The sequence below is a fragment of the Nomascus leucogenys genome, chromosome 5 (assembly GCF_006542625.1).
Source record: "Nomascus leucogenys isolate Asia chromosome 5, Asia_NLE_v1, whole genome shotgun sequence".
Lineage (NCBI taxonomy): Eukaryota > Metazoa > Chordata > Mammalia > Primates > Hylobatidae > Nomascus > Nomascus leucogenys.
In genome coordinates, this window is record NC_044385.1 from 19766853 (window position 1) to 19779249 (window position 12397).

At 57.7% G+C, this 12397-nt stretch overlaps 1 protein-coding gene across 2 annotated transcripts in view; it reads right to left on the reverse strand.

Annotated features, from left to right (window-relative positions):
- The window catches only part of OBSCN (obscurin, cytoskeletal calmodulin and titin-interacting RhoGEF), a 168049-nt gene that overhangs the window by 58844 nt on the left and 96808 nt on the right, over positions 1–12397 (reverse strand). For both annotated transcript variants that reach the window (XM_030812735.1, XM_030812734.1), the window contains 8 exons: positions 11962–12234; positions 11055–11251; positions 10791–10866; positions 4243–4515; positions 3390–3665; positions 2620–2907; positions 2228–2509; positions 1144–1517 (listed from right to left, as the gene is read on the reverse strand). In XM_030812735.1, coding sequence (XP_030668595.1) covers positions 1144–1517; positions 2228–2509; positions 2620–2907; positions 3390–3665; positions 4243–4515; positions 10791–10866; positions 11055–11251; positions 11962–12234 — 2039 coding nt within the window. The remainder of the gene's footprint in view (positions 1–1143; positions 1518–2227; positions 2510–2619; positions 2908–3389; positions 3666–4242; positions 4516–10790; positions 10867–11054; positions 11252–11961; positions 12235–12397) is intronic.

Consider the following 12397-nt stretch of genomic DNA (forward strand, 5'->3'; position numbering starts at 1 on the left):
TGTAGATGGCAGATGGGTGGATGGATGACTAGATGGAAGGAGGAATGTGTGCATGGATGGATAGATGGTGGATGGATAGATGGAAGAAAGGAAAGAAAGATGAACATATGGATGAATAGATGGCAGATGAATAGATGAAAGGAAACAAAAATGGACACATAAATAAATGGGTGGATGAAATGAAGAAAGAATAAATGCATGAATGGATGAATGAATGAAAGGAAGAATGGATACATGGATGGATAAATGGATAGAAGGAAGAATAGACAGATGCATGGATTGAAGGATGGATGGTGGACAGACAGAAGAGAATAAATGCATGCATTGATGGATGGATCGTGCATGGATGGATGGAAGGATGGATGGATGGATGGTAGATGGATGATGCATAAACAGATGAAAGTAAGGAACGACAGATGTATAAATGGATTGATTAGGTAGAAGGATGGAAGGATGGAAAAACGGATGCCTGAATAGATGGATGGCAGTTGGATGAATTAAAGTATGGGTGGATGCATGGATGGATGGATGCATAGATGGATGAATGGTGGATGGGTGGATGGGTGGATGGATGGAAGGATGGATGGATGGATGCATAGATGGGTGGATGAGTGGTTTAGATGGATGGATGCATGAATGAACGGATGAATGGTGGATGGATGCATGCATGGATGGATGGATGAATGGCAGGTAGATGGATGCATGGATGGGTGGATGAATGGTGGACGGATGCGTGGATGGATGGACAGATGAATGGTGGATGGATGGATGAACGATGGCTAGAAAGATGCATGCATGGATGGATGGATGAATGGTGGATGGATGGATGCATGGATGGGTGGATGAATGGTGGATGGAGGCATGGATGGATGGATAGATGAATGGTGTATGGATGAATGGATGGACAGAAAGATGCATGGATGGATACATGGAAGGAAGGAAGGAAAGATGGACAAATGGATGCATGGATAGATGGATGAATGGCAGATGAGTGGATGAATGGAAGAAAAGATGGACAGATGAGTAGATGCATAGATGGGTGGATGAATGGCAAATGGATGAATAGTGGATGGAGGGATGGATGGATGGATAGATGGTGAAGGTCTCAGACCTCTCCTTGCAGGCCAAGTTGGGGGGGCTCACCTTGCTGGCCAGTGGTGAGGTGCCTGGCCTCCCAGCCTTCTTGAGGTAGGTGACCAGGGAAGGGGTGCCTGCCCGGGACTCATCATCAGAGCTGGTGTGTGAGAGGTCAGCATCTCCAGTGCGTGCCAGCTCATCGGCCGTGGAGTAGCCTTCGGAGAGATCAGGTGCCACCTCCTCTGCCTCCTGTGGCAGGCGCTGCGAGCGGCCGTCCTCCTCAGGCAGCTCGCTAATGGAGTCCAGTGTGGGCTCACGGCTCATGCGACGTTTCCGAGCCAGGGCCTCCCACAGTAGGTGCAGGTCACCCTCCTGGGCTGCCTCGGGGGGCAGGCTGGGCTGAGGAGGGGCCTCATCCACAGAGGCTGGGCTCAGTGCCACTGAGGAAGGCAAAAGACCGGTCAATGGGCTAGTTCAGAGCCATCACCCCAGACCTCAGCTGCTTATCAGTATGTAGCTGGGCTGTGGCCTTGCTAGGCCTCTCTCCCCACCTGGCCCTAGCTACTTCAGATGGCACAATCTTTGCAAGTCTCAGAGCCCCTGAGCCTCGGCTCCCCCACTTTGAGTGGGGCCTCAGTCTACCTCCCTGCACAGGGTATGTGATGACCGGAACAGGAAAGGACTCTGCAAAAGCAAATTGGGCTGATTTGAGCCCTTCTGGCCCTGCTTCTGGGAAAGAATGCCTAGATTCATGGGGGTGCTGGCTGCCATGCAGGGAGGATTAGGCTCAGGGTTCAGGGGACAGGCCTCAGAGTGTGGGAGGGCTCGGAGCACTGGGGGTTTCAGGGGGTTCAGAGTACAGGGGATGTCTGTGTGCAGGGGCCCAGAAGCTTAAAGGGACCAAAATAGAAGAACCAAGGGCTGCACCACCCAGGACCTGCTCAGGGATAGGCAGGCTGGCCCAGGCCATCAAGGCTCTGCAACGTGGGGTTTGCTGCAACTCCCTATGGAGCCTCAGTCTCTCCCATGTGATGGGGTCCTCAAAAGGGCCCTCAGCCCTTCCCTGAGAGAGCCTGTGAGAGGAAGGCCAAGCTGCACCCCCACACCAGAGCTCCCCACCCTGGAACCTGGAAGGACAGGGACAACGCACCCTGGAAGGTGGCAGCCATGGGGCAGGTGGAGCCCTGGGCCAGGCCACAGTGGTACTCGCCCTGGTCTTCTGCTGTGAAGTCCCTGATCACCAGCATCTGTCGCCGACCCTGGGAGACCACCTCAAACCGCCCACTGGGCTGGATGCACTCCGTTCCCTTGTACCAGATGACCTCGCCAGCCTCAGCCGCCACCTCAAGCTCCAGACAGACATCCTCACCAGCTGCCACCTGCCGGCTCTCAGGGGCTGAGGACTGGGGAGGCACAGGCTTCGGTGGCTCTGCTGGGGAACAGCGCCCACAGACAGAGGATAGGCCCCATCAGCAAAGATGCACCCAGGGTGCAGGCCCCACCCCCGGGGATCCCTCCCCAGGCCCCAGTGAAGCAACTCACCAAGCCGCACTGTCTGGGGCAGGTGAACCGGTTCCCCAGCACCCACAGGGCCCACAGCTGCCACACGGAAGCGATAGGTCTCCCCGGGGGTCAGGCCATCCACCACACACTCGGGTCCAGGCACCAGCTCGTGGCACAGCCGCCACTGGCCTGTGGCCCCCTCCTTCACCTCCACGCGGTAGCCACAGAGACCACCGCCTCCATCACTCATGGGAGCTGCCCAAGACAGTGTCACAGTGTGGCTGCTGCGAGCCACCACCTCAGCATCCTCTGGGGGGTCAGGGAGGCCTGGGGAAAAGGGGGACCGGTCAGGGGGGTGGCTCCCTGTAGGCACCAACAGTCCCTCTGGAAGCCACTGGGCTCTGATACTGGCTGCAGGTGCGTGTCACATGGAGACTATATTTGCCCAGAGCCCACCCAGCGTGGAGAGCCCCTGGCATCTCTGTACCTCCTGTCTCCCCAGAGCTGGGCTCAGATCTGCATTAGGAGTCGGGGGAGCTCAGGGGGAGATATGGCAGGACAAAGGGACCTTGGCCTTAGGAATCCACAGGGTGGTAGGCTCATGCATGGCTATGCCTGGCCAAGAGCAGCCTCCCAGACTCCCATGGTCAGGCCCATATCCGCAGGCAGTCAACCCCAGGCTCTGGAGCGGACAGACGCTGCAGAACCCAGCCCAGGATGGTCACCCACGCACTCGCTAGCTCTGGAGGCAGGGCGTGCCCCAGACCCAAGCTGCAGGGGAGGGAAAAGGGACCTCGCCCACCACCCACCCAGCACGGTGAGCCGCGCAGAGGCCACAGCGTCGCGGCAAGCGAAGGTGACCTCCCCGGCGTGGTGGGGCTGGGCGCTGCGCAGCAGTAGGTTGTGGTGACTGCCGTCGGCGGTGACAGTCCAGTCGCTGTCATCAGGCTGCACCGCCGCGCCATTGATGTACCAGCACGCCTCTCCCAGGGGCACCGCCTCGCTGAGCGTGCAGGTGAAGCGGGCCTGCGCGCCGGCCCGGACCGCCGCGTTTTCCAGCGGCTCCAGGATCTCCAGGCGCCAGCCTGCGGGTGTGCCCAAGGAAGGGTTGTGAGGGCAAAGGCCGGAGCAGGGCCTGGGCTTCATACCCTCCCTTCGTCCCACCTGCGTGGGTGGGAGGGGTCTGGGAGACCGAAGCTCCCCACCTGCGGCCCCAGCAAGCCCCTCTCCCGAAGACAGCCCAGCCTCCCGCTGGAGACACCTTTCATCTGGCCCCCAGTCCTGCATGCCTTCAACCCAGCCTCCTGGGGGTCCCAGAGACCAACACGTCCCCCTCCTGGCTCCGGAGAGCCTCTGGTCTCAGCGAATGGCGCCCCACACCGTTCCACCCCTCCTGGGCTTCTACCCACTGCGGAGCGGGTGGCTCCCGGCCTCAGGTGGGAGGGGCCGGCCCCTGGCGAACCCTGCCCCTTGTGCCGCTCCCAGGGCCTCAGCCCCTCTGCAGCTCCGGCGGCCCAGCCTTCTGCCGGAGGGTCTCGGAGACTGACGTCCCCTCTGCAGCCGCAGCCCCCAGCCCCCAGCCCCGCCCCCTCTGCCGCCCGCCCACCGCAGTCTCCAGTGGGAAGGATCTGGTCCCGCCCCGCACCGGCACAGCGCAGTCACCTCGGACCGTGAGGAACGCGGACGTCACCATATCCCCAGCCAGGAAGGTCACCCGGCAGCTGTCTTGCGGCCGCAAGTTTTTGAGCAGCAGCAGGTGGCGCAGGCCGTTCTCGAAGAAGACCACCTCGGCGTTCTCGGAGGTGTGCACGGGTTCGTCGTCCAGCAGCCAGGTGTGGGCGGCCACCTCGGGCTGGGACAGCTGGCACTCGAACAGCGCCTCGCCGCCCTCCAGCGCCTCCACGTTCTCCAGCCCCCGCACCACCGTGTTCTTGGCTGCGGGGAGAGGGAGGATCAGACCATGCCCGCGCTTCCAGGGTCCCCACGTCCCTTGGGAGTGCCCTGAAAACTACAAAAAGCCAAACAAAATGCCCCCTCCCCAGAAGCTATGTGGAGGCGGGCACTCAGCGTCCAGGGTGGAGCCACCCGTGCCTGCCTCTGTGGTCACCCAGCACCCCCCCACCACCACAACCACGCCCTGCCCACTTTAGCACTGGGCTCCTGACCTCACAGGTGAGAAACCTCACAGGTGTTCACAAGACTAGAAACTCGCCAACCGCACAACCAGGCTCAAACACAGCCATGAGGCTCAGAGCCATGCTTTACCCGCCATGGCCCTGCTGCAGCTTCAGGGTCTGGAAACATCCCCCTTTCTCTGCACCCCCAAACAGAGCTACCAGACCTGCTGCCTGGCCCCTGGGATGCCATGCTTAGACTCACAACAACCAGAGACCTCCTCCCTAATCCAGTGCCCTCCGCTCTCCCCTCCCTTTCTAATTCTCTTGTGGGTTCACATGTAGGAGTTTCGAATTTGGCCACACATTCTTCATGGAAGCCACAAGTTCAGCAGCTGTGCATGCCGTGCCTACCCACAGCTCAGCTCCTGGTGCAGCAAGCTTACCACCTATGGGGCCTGTTCCCACCTGTCCGAGCCACCTGTGTCCCAGCGCCACCGGACACTGCCTGCCATTCCACTATCACTGCACAGCCCAAGCTGTGCCAAAGCTGCCCCGGGCCTGGGGCTGCCCACCAGGCGGCCTCACCTTGCACTTGCAGCAGGGCCACTACGCGGGTGCCCGCAGCCTCGCAAGAATAGATGCCACTGTCACAGGGCAAGGCCGGCCTGAAGGTCAGCCTGGCCACGTTCCAGTCCTGCTCTATGATGACACGGTGCCCATCCATGCGCACCTCCCGCTCGTCCATCTTCCACGTGGCCTGCACGGGCCGTGAGTACTGGCAGAGGAGCTCGGCCGAGCCACCCTCCTCCACGGCCAAGTCCTGCATGGCACTGACCACCTCCACCACAGGATCTGTCGGCCAACATGCCGGACATACGTCAGCCCCCGGAGCTGAGCCACTGCAGCCATCCCACCCTCTGCTGTCAGCATTAGAGGCTTCAGCGGCAGCAAGCACAGAGCTGTGGCAGGCAATAGCAGAGCAGTGACTGCCTGGCACATGGCCCAGGGAAGGGGGCCCACCATGACAGCCCAGGGCTATCCACTGCAGACACACCTCACCCCCACCCATGGGGGATAGCAATGTCAGGCTTGGTCTCTTTCTAGGGGGGCCCCTCCTGGTCCCCTTTGCCCCTACCTCCCTCTGGCCCTGGGCACATGGCCCCAACAGGGACATACACCCTCCAAAGTCCCCCTACCCCATGCCCTCTGGCCCTGGCTCAGGAGCCAGAGCCCCAGCCCAGCTCGCCCCTTCTGCAAGGACTCTGCCATCTCTCTTGGGGTCCCCATCCCATCTCCACCGTCCAAATCCTACTCCACAAATGGCTGTTTGTCCCAGGACCCAGGTGAACCTTCCACATTTTCTTTGAGGGTGCACAGGGGGCAAAGGCACCATGTGGGTCACTGGGAGGGGGCTCCTATATGGCCAGCTCTTTCCCAGAAGGGCACAAACCCAGCCTGAGCCCACAGCAGAGGAAGCAGGTGACAGCAGGGGTAGGCTCGGCAGGGGCTGCTCTTGCCTCCACAAGGGACTGGGTTTCATGGCTGGGCACGTGCGGCCAGCAAGGTGATAGCCAGCAGGGCATAGGTTGGTGTCCAGCTACACCACTCCCTAAGCCCAGACTTCTCATCCACCCTCCATGCCCACCTGTGCTACTGTAGGCAGACAGCATGCATAGAGTGGTGCCCACTCTGTGGCCCTGGGGGCCAATCCCTGATCCCAGGAGCCCGCAGGAAGCATACAAAAGTGCCAGCATGGCAGGGGTTCCCATCGGCCAATACCTTTGATCAACAACTTGGCCGTGGAGACCAGGGGCCCTGCATGGAAGGTGACAGTGCCAGAGTCGGCCACCCCCAGGCCTGAGAGCATGAGGGAGTGAAAGATCCCGTCTCGCACAGCGATGGCGCTCTGGGGGCCATCCTGTAGCAGGGTCCCATCCAGCCACCAGCGGGCCTCCGGCCCACCCGCGTGAGACACCTCACAGGAGAACGTGGCCACCTCCCCCGCGAAGACATCCACATTCTGCAAGCCACGTACCAGGCACGGCGCTGCCTCTGCACAAGAGGGTAAGAAGGAGGGCGAGGCTGGGACACCCTGGAGTCCACAGGACTGGGCCACTTTAGGGTTCACTGGTGTGAGGGTATGGCCCAAGAATAGATTGTGTCTCTGCTCCTAAAGCCCTCAGAAATTCCTGAGTGTTCATAATGTACTCCTTTGACTACACCTGAGTTTTTGCTAATGAGGTTGCTCAGGTAGGGGTCCTGGACAACATCAGAATGGGCCCCTAGAAAGGCCAAGTGTTCAGAGGGTTGGAATTTTCCCACCCTCCCACCTCTAGAAAGGGGAGAGGGGAACAGAGATTATGCTCTATAAAAGCTCTTAAATGAGATTTGATGAGTTCCCAGGTTGGTGAAGATATGGAGGTACTGGGAGCATGGCACGCCCAGAGAGAACATGGAAGGTCTATGCCCACCCCCACCCCCATCCTTTGCCCTTTAAATCTTTTCCACATGGCTATTCCTGAGCTGTATCCTTTATAATAGCTGCTCGATACAAGTGTTTCTATGAATTCTGGGAGCTGCCTTAGCAAGTTAATCAAACTCAAGGAAGGGTAGTGGGAACCCCATTTCATAGCTGTTCAGTCAGAAGTGTGGGTGGCTTGGGACTTCCCACTGGCATCTGAAGTGGGGCAGTCTTGTGGGACTGAGCCCTTAATCTATGAAATCTGACTCTAACTCCAAGTAGAGAGTATCAGAATTGAATTGAAGTGTGGACAGCCAGTTGCTGTCTGCTAGAGAATCGCTTGGTGTATGGCCCCCACACATCTGGTCACAGAGTGTTCTGTGTTGTGAGAGTATAATAGAAGAAAAACAGTGAGTGTGTTGTTCTCCAGAATTGGTGTTAGAAGTGGGACTTGGCCAGGCACGGTGGCTCATGTCTGTAATCCCAGCACTTTGGGAGATCAAGGTGGGAGGACTGTTTGAGCCCAGGAGTTCAAGACCAGCGTGGGCAACATAGTGAGACCCTGTGGAGGCATGTGCCTATAATCCCAGCTACTCGCAAAGCTGTGGTGGGAGGATCGCTTGAGCCCAGGGGGTTGAGGCTACACTGAGCTATGTTCACATCACTGCATTCCAGCCTGGGCAACAGGAGACCCTGTCCCCTCACCCCCACCAAAAGGGGGACTTGCTAGAATAGCCTTGGGGCTAGTAGTAACTGGTACGGGGGCCACCCTCGGGTCTGCCAGAGCAGGCATCACCCAGACCAGGAGGGTGACCTAGGGTTAGGGAATAGAAACCCACCCTGATCACAGAGGGGGACACAGAGGCCACCCACAGTGAGCCTGTGGAGAGTGGCTCAGCTCCAACTCATAGACCCGCACCCCCACACACCCCTTCAGAACATGCCTGGTTTCACCCACAGGAGGCTGATGACAGGCACACATGCCCTTCTCAGCAGGCAGAATGGACAAGCTCCAAGCCCCATGGCTGGAGTTCTTTCTGGCATTTGGTGCCTTATCTGACCCAATGTGGGTTGGGAAGGAGAAGCCACAGGGCCTGCTACTGTGAGCGGATGGCAGTTCACCTCAGAAAGTGAGTTCCCTGTCCCTGGGGGTGTGGAAGCAGACGCTTCTCCCATCCCAAGAGGGCATTTTGTCCAGATGTCCTCCAAGGTCCCTTCAGCCCAGAATTCCAGGGCCCTTATGTTGAGTGGCAACTGCTCCGTGCCTGGTCACACAGCAGGGCCCAAACTCAGGGAGTGGCCCAGTGCCTGCCCTGTGCCTTCCACACTCTCCTCCTCCCTCCCACCCACCTCTCAGATGGAAACTCAGGGTGGTCACGGCAGATAGGAGAACGTGCCCAGGCTACTGCTGCCCACAGAGTTGAACCCCACACTCCACAGGCAAGGGAGGAAGACAGAACCAAAGGCTTATTCCACCACCTGCTGCCTGGGATCAGGCAACGGAGATGCCGGCCTCCATCCTTGCTTGCCCCTGAGAAACTTCCCAAGACCATCCTGTGAGCCTCCTCACAAAGAGAGAGAAACTGCAGTTGGCAAAGCCCAGACACTTCCATCCCATGGGGTGAGGAAGCGTGAGTGGGGAGAACTTACAGAGATACCAGCCACCCATCAGGACAACACCAGGCAAATCAGCCCCTGTGCCCACCCAAGCAGGCCCTCCACTGGAAGCCTCTCCATGCTCTTCCTCATGTGCACCACTGACACCCCAGCACCAGCTCCCGGTCTTCCCTTGACTGTCTTCCCCAAGTGCACATCTGACCACCTCCTCATCTTGCCCCACCAACTCTTCATTCTTGTCTCCAGCAAGTTTCCAAGTTCTTCCACCACACCACCTACCTGGGCCTGGGATGGGTACCCATTTACACACCTGTGCCAGGGCCCTCACCAAAAGGTCACAGTCAGGTGTCTGTACGTGAGCCAGCTCACCCAGGCTGAGAATACCTCACCTAGAGAGGGGCCAAAGCACAGCCCAGCTCCATGCTGCTCCATACAGTTGCCCACTCTGATGAACACACCAGGCCCCTGCTATCCTGCCCCTGCTTAGGACACCTGGGAAACTTCCCATCTTCATCACTCAACTTGAGGGCACTGGCATCTGGAACCTTTCCCGAACCCACAGGCAACAGAACTGACTGCATCTGTCTCCTTTTAAAGACTTGGGAATGGGAGGTGGCACCTAGGATGAAGGACACACTACCTCCATGTCCAACTCCTCCAACAGATTGGGGACCCCCTGAAGGCAGACTGCATCTGGCCCATCATGAGGTTCAGGACTTGGTTAAGGGTAGGAGCTTAGAGGGTATATTCTATGGTGAATGAATGGATAGCAGGTGGATTGTGAATGTATGACGGATGGTGGATGAATGAAAAGATAGGTGAATAGTGGATGAGTGAGTGATGAATACATGAGTGGATGGGGGAAGGGTAGATGGATGGTAGATGGATGGATGGGTGGATGGTAGATGAATGGAAGGATGGGTGAATGGACAGTGGATGGATAGATGGATAGTAAATGGATGGATAGCGGGTGGATCAGTGGTTGGGTGGATGGATGGTGGGTGTGTGAATGGATAACGAATAGATGAATGGATGTTGTATAAATGAAGTATGGATGGTGAATGTGTGAATGGGCAGATGGATGGATATATGGATGAACAGCGAGATGGATAGATGAATACTAAATGGATGGATGGTGGATGGGTGGATGGTGAATGGATGGATGGTGGATGGTGAATGGATGGATGGTAGTTGTATGGATGCTAAATGGATGAATGGATGGATTATGAATGCATTGATGGACAGACGATAGAAGGATGGATGATAGATGAATGGAGAGATGATGGATGGATGGATGGATGGATGGATGGATGGATGGATGGATGGATGGTGGATAGCAGATGGGTGGAAGGTGGATAGATAAATGGATAAATGGATGAATGAATAGATGGATGATGAGTACACAGATGGGACCCGTTTGAGACCTAAAGGTAGGACAGTAGGGGAAGAGCACTCAAGAACAAGTACTCAGGGATAACCAGCTCTGGGGGCAAGGTATGACCCAAGCTGAAGGTTCCTAACATCTTGTTTGCGTGCTTGCCCAAATCCATACACTTGTCATAGGCATGTTTTTGCATCTGCACCTTTAAGCCTGTCAGGCATGCAGATGTGTGTAAACATGGATGTGCTGGCATGTGTGTGCATCCGTATCATAGGAGTAGGCATTTGGAGGGTGGAAGTCAGGAAGGTCCTGCCTCCACCTTAGGGCCCAAGCCTATGGCAGCTGGGCCCCCCATCTCCCTCCCACAGGTGGCATTAATCCTGGACAGGGACCCCACGCACACCCTGGAATTTCTCAAGACTACCTCCACCAGCCTACCCCCCAGTGACCTCTCTGGTCCATGGCTTCAGTGGCCAGGGGTTGGAAAATTGCCAGCCCCAAGACAACATCACTGTTGGAAGTCTTGGGTTTCTGCCCCCCGCCCGCAGACAGCTGCCAATGGGTAGGATGTGCTGGTGCCCAGGAAACTGGGCATCTGCGGGCAGAGTGACTGGTGTGGAAAGGGGCTGCCCACCTGTGACTTTCAGCTGGGCCTCAGAGCTACACGTGCCCACGTGGAAACTGACAGTTCCAGCATCCTCGAGGGTCACCTAGGAAGCAGGGAGAGACATGCTTTGCCCTGGGAGCCCCCATCCCGACCAGGAGGAGCCCAGCCAGCTTGCCAGACCTCAATGACAGGAGCTCATCACCTCCCCAACACAACCCCCGAGTGGAAGACCTTCCCGAATGGAGTTGGAAGCATCCCTGTCCTGGTACACTTAGGTCCCAGAGGCCTCACCTTGTGTAGGGTGAGCAGGTGGAGTGTGCCCTGCTCCACAGCGATGTCATTCATCTCATTGGCCTGCAGGGGCACCCCTCCTAAAGCCCAGTGGGCTTCCTGGCCTGAAGCTCTGGATAGCCGGCACTGGAAGCTGGCATCCTGGCCCTCACTGAGCTGCACGTCCTGCAGGGGCTCCAGGATGGTCACCTCGGGAGCTGGACACAGAGGAGGCATGGGTGTCAGCCTCAGCTGACAGGTGCCCCCTCAATCAACACAGTCTCATCATCCTGGGAGTCCATCCCTGGGTATCCTCCCCCAGTGCACAAAGGCATGCACATGGGGGCCTGTTCTCAGCTCCCCATTCCAGTTGCAGGCAGAGTCTGCTCTAATGGACAGTGGATAGGTGAATGGATCAATGGAAGAATGAATGGATGCATAATGGGTGGATGGATGGCTGATCAATGGATAAATAGATGGACTGTAGATGGATCGATGAATAATGGACGGATGATGGATGGATGAATAGTGAACGGGTGGATGGATGGGTGAATGGATAAATGGATGAATGAAAGGATGGATGACGGGTGGGTAAATGGGACTAGTGTGAGAACTAGAGGAGATGGTGCAGATGACTGAGGGCTGGGAGTGGGCTATGGTTTGCAGTGGCCCCCCTGCAAGGGCCAAGACCCAAAATCCAACACTGTGTCAGCCTACTGGAAGCCCACGACAACCTGCCCCACCAGCCTGACTCAGCCCACTCTCCCCTGACATCCTAGGCCCACCCTGAAATGCCAGCTCATAGGTCCACCTCCCTGCCAGGCCCCCAGCCTCTAAAGGCAGGAACCTTTGCCATCTGTCTCCATACCCAGCAGGGCCCGGACATTCTCACCCCATGCAGTCACTGGTGGGGCCCGCCTGTGGCTACCTCTGATGGTGAGCTGGGCAGAGGAAGCATGGTTTCCCAAATGGAAGGAGACAGTGCCAGCATCCTCGGGCGTCACGCCCTTCAGCCGCAGTGTGTGGATGCGGCCATCCCGCACAGCCACCTCTGTCACCTCGTTGCTTTGCAGTGGCAGGCCCTGTAAGCACCACTGCACGCCTGTGGCTCCAGCCCTGGACACCTCGCAGCTGAACTCAACATCCTCATCGGCCGGCACCTCCACATCAACCAGCCCCCGTACAATGGTCACCTCAGGCTCTGAGGGGTGGGGCGAGACGGTTCCCTTTACCAGCCAAGTAAAAGAGCCCAGGCCAAGCTCCCACGCCCCCTCCTCCAGGAAGCCTTCCTGGGCACTCTCACACTCTTCTGCCATGGCCCATCTGTCCCACACAGCTTTTGTCCCCTGATGTGCTCACAAGCA